The sequence below is a fragment of the Pteropus alecto genome, unplaced genomic scaffold, assembly GCF_000325575.1.
Source record: "Pteropus alecto unplaced genomic scaffold, ASM32557v1 scaffold223, whole genome shotgun sequence".
Lineage (NCBI taxonomy): Eukaryota > Metazoa > Chordata > Mammalia > Chiroptera > Pteropodidae > Pteropus > Pteropus alecto.
In genome coordinates, this window is record NW_006434441.1 from 1,341,537 (window position 1) to 1,349,720 (window position 8,184).

At 60.5% G+C, this 8,184-nt stretch overlaps 1 protein-coding gene across 3 annotated transcripts in view; it reads left to right on the forward strand.

The window, feature by feature from the left end:
• The window catches only part of SEMA4C (semaphorin 4C), a 9,304-nt gene continuing 1,120 nt past the window's right edge, over positions 1-8,184 (forward strand). The window contains exons 1-15 of one of the 3 annotated variants that reach the window (XM_025045058.1): positions 1-66; positions 1,954-2,102; positions 3,578-3,726; positions 4,028-4,090; positions 4,255-4,353; positions 4,440-4,536; positions 4,656-4,772; positions 4,862-5,013; positions 5,098-5,273; positions 5,576-5,720; positions 5,807-6,029; positions 6,116-6,228; positions 7,136-7,293; positions 7,374-7,444; positions 7,566-8,184. The exon at positions 7,566-8,184 is cut by the window's right edge and continues 1,120 nt beyond it. In XM_025045058.1, the coding sequence (XP_024900826.1) occupies positions 1,994-2,102; positions 3,578-3,726; positions 4,028-4,090; positions 4,255-4,353; positions 4,440-4,536; positions 4,656-4,772; positions 4,862-5,013; positions 5,098-5,273; positions 5,576-5,720; positions 5,807-6,029; positions 6,116-6,228; positions 7,136-7,293; positions 7,374-7,444; positions 7,566-8,184 (2,291 nt within the window). In that variant the 5' untranslated portion in view covers positions 1-66; positions 1,954-1,993. Of the gene's footprint in view, positions 67-87; positions 565-1,953; positions 2,103-3,577; positions 3,727-4,027; positions 4,091-4,254; positions 4,354-4,439; positions 4,537-4,655; positions 4,773-4,861; positions 5,014-5,097; positions 5,274-5,575; positions 5,721-5,806; positions 6,030-6,115; positions 6,229-7,135; positions 7,294-7,373; positions 7,445-7,565 lie in introns of those variants that run through there. The other 2 variants (XM_025045059.1, XM_025045060.1) reach the window with 2 other exon arrangements.

The following is an 8,184-nucleotide window of genomic DNA, read 5'->3' on the forward strand; positions in this document are numbered from 1 at the left end:
CGCGGGCGGCACGGGTCGAAGCCGAACGCGAGGGCGGCGCCCAGGGACTCCAGCCTCGAGAAGGAGGTGAGTGAGGCTAGGATGGCGCGGAGCTGGAGCCGCGGGGCTCCGAGGCAACGCTTTGTCCCCCGTCTTGGGCATGGGCCGCTGAACGCGCTAAGGACTGGGTCTGGGGGTGCAAGGAGGGGCAGCAGAAGACAGTTGTTCGTCTAAGACCGTTCCTGCGTGCCCAGCGGCGGCTCAGAGCTGGGCGAGCAGTACCCGCAGCCAGGGCGTTCGGAAGCGCGGGCTGGTTGCGGGGTCGGGGCTAAGGGTAGAGAGTCCCTCTCGTAGTCGGGATCCTCTCCAGGCCCTCGACTTGCCCCCGGCTCCTCCACCCCCGACGGAAAGTTTGGGGCGGGCTTGGACTGAAGCCGATGTTGTGGGATCAGATTTCCCCGCCGCGGCCCCCCGCCCGTTCCGCCCGGGAGGCGGGTTGTCCTGGAAAGCCAGCTCCCGAGACCAGCTGGCTGCCGGACCTGGCTAGAGCCCTCGCCTTGCGGCTGCCGCTCAGAGTGGACAAGGGTGGGGGCCACCGCCCGGACCCCGCACCCCACCACCCACCCCGGGGCCGCCCCATTTCCCCCGCCCTGGGAGGAGCTGGGGTTGGGGGCGCCGCTGTGTGGACAGATCAGATCGCGCCACGGGGGCCAGCCCGGCCTCGGGTAAAGGGCAGAGGGAGGGCTGGGGGTGTTGGAGACGGGTCGGGGTGAGCGTGTCCCCACCCCCTCTTCCCGCGATGGTTCCTGGGCCGGCAGGGGGCGTCCGCAGGCCGGGCTACGCCACGCTCCCTGCGCCGCTGCTTTGTTTGCATTCAAATCCCCGGGAGCTGGGGGAGGGGAGGACGGGGCGGGAGGCAGGGATGGGGTCTTGGCGTGGACCCTTTGTTTTGGGGTGAGCAGGTCCCCGTCTTATGTGTGTTTGTGCCCGTCTTTGGAGAGCTGAAGCGGCGAAAATTAACCCAGCTGTCCTTCCCAGGCCGGGCCGGGGGGCGATCCCCGAGTTCGGCCCCCAGAAGGCTCGTCAGACCCTGCGCAGGGCGCCTCCGTGGTTCAGGAGAATCCCCTTCGGCCCCCCAACAGGCTTCCCCACGCCACGTCTGAAGGCGCCCCCGGGAGAGTCCCTGATCTGACCACTGTGGCTCCTGTCCCGCCGCCCCCAACCCAAGGGCCAGTGTCCCTCGGAGGCAGTGCGAGGAACCGATGAGACGCTGGTCACTCCCAAGCCCATCCTACCCACTTCCTGCCTCTGTTCATGGGCAACAAAGGGGCCTCGGGTAGCTGGGCCCCTTCGGCTCCCGGCCTGCTTCTGCCTTGCTGGTGTGGAGCGGGGTTTCGGTCTGCCCCGCCATTGTCTGCGCCGGGGGAAGGGAGAGGCTGGGGTCGGACCCCGGTGCCTGCTACATCAATTACCCCCACCGCTAAACCACCACATGCCCTCCTTCCCCCCCCCAAAGAAGTTCGGCCCCCAGAATTAGGTCTCCGGTTGGCAGGATCCCCGGTGGGGGCGACTTCTGCTTCCAGAGGTTATTTTAAGGAATCCTCGCATCTATCAGGCCTGAGTGTGGGGGAGGGGTCTTTTCTTATTTTCTTAAAGAACTTCCTGTTGAGGGAGTGGGGGAGGGACTGGAAGCCAGAGGAGGTTTCTCCGAGTGTCCACTCCAGCTGACTCTGCTCCTCCTCCTCTATCCAGGGAGACCCCATGGTCCTTTGGAGATAGTGGGGGCTGAAGCCAGGTGTGGGAGGGGACTAGGTCTCTGCTCCAAGGATAGGGGCAAGGGGGGAATCCAGGGGCTCCTGGGGAGGCCTGATCAGGTCTTCTGTCCCGTCTGTGCCTCCTGGCATGGGCCTGGTGGGCCCCCCCCTTCCAGTCTGTTTGCTCTGGCTGTGATTCTGACCCTTTCTTTTCCCCCAGCAGGGCAGCTGGCCTGGAGCTTAGAGCTGGGGTGTGAGCCATGGCCCCACACTGGGCTGTCTGGCTGCTGGCGGTGGGGCTGTGGGGCCCAGGCATCAGGGCTGAGGTGTGGTGGAACCTGGTGCCCCGGAAGACGGTATCTTCTGGGGGTGAGTGCCTGAAGTCGGAGGAGACAGACCAGTGTGGGGAATGGGAGGCCAACAGAGGCTGCTGGGGGAAGAGAGATGCTTAGGCATTGCCCCCTGAATGTGCCAGATTTATTCTGTTGGGTTTGAGGCCTACCGATGTGTGTGACCCCACTTTCTAAGAAGTGTGAGCAAGTGGCCCCAGGGACCCAGAACTGGTAGTCCAGCCCAGGATGTGGGCTGCCCCTACTACTGAAGCTTAGGACCTGGCCACCCCTATTAAGGGATGCCTCTGCATCACTGTCCACACAACTCACTGCTAGAATTGTCACTTGCACTGAGAGCCAGGGGAGAGAAACCTGAGCCAGGACATGCATAGAGCCAAGGGTGTTGTACCTCCCCCAAGTCTTTCTAACTTTGTGCCCTCAGGATCCCCCTTGTCAACTCTAATAGACTCCCTCTGCTCTGACACTCTTGCCCTCTGGTGGTCCTAGATGGGCGAGTGTATGTGCATGTGCTCATGTGGGAGAGACAGTGGACCTGACAGCCCTTCCTGTACAAACACACACCTGTACGAAGAGTGATGTCAGGTGTTTGTATCATCCCTGCACTCTGGGGACCTGGGATGAGGTCACCTCCCACAGGCTGCACTCCTGTGCGGCTGAAGCCCTGCTGACCTGTGTGTCTGGGTGCATCATTGTCTCTAAAGACTTAAGTAAGGCTGGTTTAGGGGACCCTGAGGACAGGTCAGCAGCTATTTTGGGGACTGACAGGGATCCTGTGAGTATATGAATGTTGTAGTGCCATGCATGGCAAATGTTAACAAGACTTCCCAGGCCCCAGCCTTCAGCACCATCTCTGGTCCCAGCCTCCAGTTTCCCGCTGGCCTTCCTGGCATGGCCTCCCAGCCCTGACTCCTGCCATCCTTACTTGCCCTAGTGGCAGCTATGCTGGCAGCTCTGGCAGTCTGGGTTTGTTTGGCCAGTTCCCTAAAACAAGGAGCGCTCACAACTTCTGTGCATCCTGCTTTGCTGAGTTAGGGGCTGGGGCCTGGCTGGACCCTCACACGGGTAGTGGGCAGCAGAGCAAAGAAGGAAGCGGCAGTTGAGGAAGCAGGGAGGGGAAGTGCCCAGCTCTGCAGCCAGAGGTGCTGCTGACCCTGAGAGTGAGAGCCATCAGTCTGATGGCTTCCTCTGGCCGGAAGCTGTGGCTGAGATAGCCTTCCTTCCTCCTCACAGCCCAGATTTGCCTCCTCCTAGGCTGAGAAGGGCCAGGAGGCCTGGGGGAGCTGTCCGAGTCAGGCTGCAATTCAGGAAATGTCCCTTATTGCCAGTCAGGTGGCTAGGCTGTATTGTTTGGGGGGTGCTGATCCTAATGTGGGGAACAGGCAATTAGGAGACCATTGTGCAAAGGAAGGCTAGTTCAAGGTAGTGGGTGCTTGGAGCCCCAGGAAGGCCCACCCTTCCACAGCTGTGCTCACTCTTACCTTGTCCTTGCAGAGCTGGCCACAGTGGTGCGGCGGTTCTCCCAAACAGGCATCCAGGACTTCCTGACGCTGACCCTGACTGAGCAGACTGGGCTCCTGTATGTGGGGGCCCGGGAGGCCCTGTTTGCCTTCAGCGTGGAGGCTTTGGAGCTTCAAGGAGTGGTGAGAAGTGGGGGAGCGGGAGGTACACAAGCTGCCCCACCCCACATCTTCAGGTGGAATCTTGCTGGGTCTGCAAGTCCTGCCCTCTCAGCAGAGCAAATGGGCAGCCTTTCCTTCGTTCACAGCACTTAGTGGGTTCTGCTGACTGGGGGCCATTTGGGGCCTGTGTTCTCTGCTGAAATAAGCTCCTGGGGTGTGGGGACTGAGTAGTGTCGTGTGGTGTCCCCATGTTGTGGCCATGTTGTCCACGTGTTCAGCATGTACTTATGACATTGCTGACATGACCTCTTCTTGTCCCCAGATCTCATGGGAGGCGCCCTTGGAGAAGAAGTCCGAGTGCATCCAGAAAGGGAAGAGCAACCAGGTGGGTGCTAGGGGACAAGCCACGGAGAGGGGGCAGGGTGCAAGTGCCTCCTCCTGGCGGGGCCTCATGGTACACACTTTCCCCAGGGCTCTGGGCTCCCTTTGTTCCGGTGCTGGTCTGGGTCCCTATTCCCATCCTTTATCTGAATCCATTTTTCTCCCTAGACGGAGTGTTTCAACTTCATCCGCTTTCTGCAGCCCTACAACGCATCCCACCTGTATGTGTGCGGCACCTATGCCTTCCAACCCAAGTGCACCTACATTGTGAGTGCCGTGCTCTGCCTCTGCCCTCCCTGCCTGCTCAGGACACCGGGCCTGCTGCATCTCACTCTGTCTCTTTCCTGCCTCAGGATGTGCTCACCTTTACCTTGGAGCACCGAGAGTTCGATGACGGCAAGGGAAAGTGTCCTTATGACCCAGCTAAGGGCCACACTGCCCTCCTTGTGGGTGAGTGGCGGACCCTGCTGCAGGCTGGGGTGTCCCAAGGATGCGTTCCCACCCAAGGCTGTGTGGCCTGAGTGTATCTCCACCTCTCTTCTGTCCTGGCTGATCCTGTGTCTCCATAGATGGCGAACTGTACTCGGCCACACTCAACAACTTCTTGGGCACAGAGCCCATCATCCTGCGGAACATGGGACCCCATCACCCCATGAAGACAGAGTACCTGGCCTTCTGGCTCAATGGTGAGCCCTGAGGAACTGGTATGGGGACTGGGGGAGCTGTAGGGGGAGGCACCGTTAGGGCCTCGCTAAGCCTCCTCCCTTTCCTCTAGAACCTCATTTTGTCGGTTCTGCCTACATCCCCGAGAGCATGGGGAGCTTCACGGGGGACGATGACAAGGTCTACTTCTTCTTCAGCGAGCGGGCGGTGGAGTACGACTGTTACACAGAGCAGGTGGTGGCCCGTGTGGCCCGTGTCTGCAAGGTACAGAAGCCCACAACAGTGAGCGCTTGGGAGCCCTGCTGGCTGAGCAGGGCTGACCACCAGTGTCCCCTTGCCATCTGCCAGGGAGACCTGGGGGGCGCACGGACGCTGCAGAAGAAATGGACCACGTTCCTGAAAGCGCGGCTGGTATGCTCAGCCCCCGACTGGCAGCTCTACTTTAACCAGCTAAGGGCACTGCACACCCTGCAAGATGCCTCCTGGCACAACACCACCTTCTTTGCAGTTTTTCGGGCACGATGGTGAGCTGGTCAAGACCCCTCGTGAGTGGGGAGGAGTAGTTCTGCGGGTTGGAGGTGGTTTATCGGTGCAGGGCTCTGGGCTCTGGGTGGCCAGTTGTCCAGAAGCGAAGGAGGGTGTTGGGCATCTCTCAGTAGGATGTGGACAGTGAGTGCCCTGCCCCTGGTGGCCCTTTAGAGCTGTCATTACATTGTGCATGCTCTTTACTGCATTGTGCCGGGCCCCGCCTTTCCCCTATGTTCCCTGAGCTAGGGTAAAGTGGGCACCAGGCCTGACCCTTGGGCTCCCTCTGCTGCTGTGACAGGGGCGATGTGGACCTGTCAGCAGTCTGTGAGTACCAGTTGGAAGAGATCCAGAGGGTGTTCGAGGGTCCCTACAAGGAGTACCGTGAGCAATCCCAGAAGTGGGGCCTCTACACTGACCCTGTACCCAGCCCGCGGCCTGGCTCGGTGAGTCCCCCGGGGAGGACACTGCTGGCCTCAACCTCAGCACCATTCCAACCTGCTGACAGTTCTTTCCCTGCCCTGCCCTCTAGTGCATCAACAACTGGCACCGTCGCCATGGCTACACCAGTTCTCTGGAGCTGCCTGACAATACCCTCAATTTCATCAAGAAGCACCCACTAATGGAGGAACAGGTGAGGCCTCGCTGGGGCCGGCCCCTGCTCGTGAAGAAGGACACCAACTTCACCCACCTGGTGGCTGACCGTGTCACAGGGCTTGACGGAGCCACCTATACAGTGCTGTTCATCGGCACAGGTAGGCACGTGCAGGCCTGGCTGCCAGTGGCTGGGTGGGGCCCTTGTGCCCTCTGGCTTACACCTGCCCTCGCCCAACCCCTACAGGAGATGGCTGGCTGCTCAAGGCTGTGAGCCTGGGGCCCTGGGTCCACCTGATTGAGGAGCTGCAGGTGTTTGACCAGGAGCCAGTGGAAAGCCTGGTCCTGTCCCGGAGCAAGGTAATGATTAGGGCCCACCCACTGTCTTCTACCTTCCCTAGTCTGCTGCTTGGCTATACAGGGTGAGGGGATACCCAGCATACCCTAGCCTGTTTGGCTGTACAAGGCCCAGGAGGCACCGAGCATACCGGCTTAGCTAGGGGCAAGTTCCGAGCAATCAGAGTGCTGACGTACCCACGCTCCATAGGCCTTGGATTGCTGGGTTCTTGTGGGCCGTGTTCCCAGAACCTAGTCTGGGCAGCTACACCTTCAGAGCCCCCTCAGGGCCATGCCAGACTTTTGCTGCATGCTGCCCGTCCTCTCCTGTGGTGCACTGTTGGCCACGCCTCAGACTGCTCATTCGTGGTGCCCTCATTCATGGTGTTGGCTTCCCGCCAGCCCTGTCACCCTGTCCTGAGCGCCGCGCCTTCCCACCTCCCTGAGGTGCTGCTGGTGTCTTACTCTCTTGTAGCCTGTCCTTGGTACCCTGAACTTTTACAGGCTTGCGCTTTACCAACTGTTGGGGCTCAAACCGTTCCCCAGAACATAGAACAAAGGTAAAAAGTCTGTGGTTGAAGAAACACAGATTGGCAATCACTGTGCAAACAGAGGGAAACACCTTATGCTATGCTGGTGCTACTGTGAGGGCTGGCGAGCCTTACGGAAAACGTACTTCCCGTACTATTTATACCGCAGTGGAGCTGTGTGTGCGAGTGTGATTATACTCAGCCTCACAGAGCTGCTGCTCTTTCTAATCAGGTCACTGCTGTAAGGTGCTTAGGATGGCATCTGGCTTGAAGTAAGCCCTCTGTGTCCTCAAGTCTCCTTCCTTTGGCCCTTTTTGCTTTGTGCTCCCCCACAGGAGTGTGAGCTCTGCCCAGGCGGTGTCCTGGTCTGGCTGACCCTCATGTGCCTCCATCTTTTGTAGAAGCTGCTGTTTGCAGGCTCCCGGTCACAGCTGGTTCAGCTGCCCCTAGCCGACTGTGTGAAGTACCGTTCTTGTGCAGACTGTGTCCTCGCTCGGGACCCCTATTGCGCCTGGAACATCAACACCAGCCGCTGTGTGGCTGTCGATGGCCACTCAGGGTGAGCGGGGCTCTGCTCCTTAGGAAGGGAGGGCAGGTGGTTGGAGCGAGAATGCTGACACACCCTGCTTCCCCCACCAGTTCTCTGCTGATCCAGCATGTAGCAGTCTCAGACACCTCTGGTATCTGTAACTTCCGAGGCAGTAAGAAAGGTGAGCTGTCTTTTGTCCCCCTCCCAGTGGGATGGGCCCTGGGTGGGAGCTGGAGTGTCTGCACCTCCCCTTGGTCCTGGGTCTCCAGCACTAACTGCTCCCTTTCATCCTGCCGCTGCAGTCAGGCTCACGCCCAAAAACATCACGGTGGTGGCGGGCACAGACCTGGTGCTGCCCTGCCGCCTCTCTTCCAACCTCGCCCATGCCCGCTGGACCTTTGGGGGCCGAGACCTGCCCACGGAACAGCCTGGCTCTTTCCTCTACGATGCCCGACTACAGGCCCTGGTCGTGATGGCTGCCCAGCCCCGCCATGCTGGGGCCTACCACTGCTTTTCAGAGGAGCAGGGGGCACGGCTGGCTGCCGAAGGCTACCTGGTAGCTGTAGTGGCGGGCCCGTCGGTGACCCTGGAGGCCCGGGCACCCCTGGAAAACCTGGGCCTGGTGTGGCTGGCTGTGGTGGTCTTGGGGGCCATGTGCCTGGTGTTGCTGCTGCTCGTCTTGTCACTGCGCCGGCGGCTGCGGGAAGAGCTGGAGAAAGGAGCCAAGGCAGCAGAGAGAACCCTGGTATATCCTCTGGAGCTGCCCAAGGAGCCCACCAGCCCCCCCTTCCGGCCTGGCCCCGAGACTGATGAGAAACTCTGGGATCCTGTTGGCTACTACTACTCGGACGGCTCCCTCAAGATTGTGCCTGGACACGCCCGGTGCCAGCCTGGGGCAGGGCCCCCTTCTCCGCCTCCTGG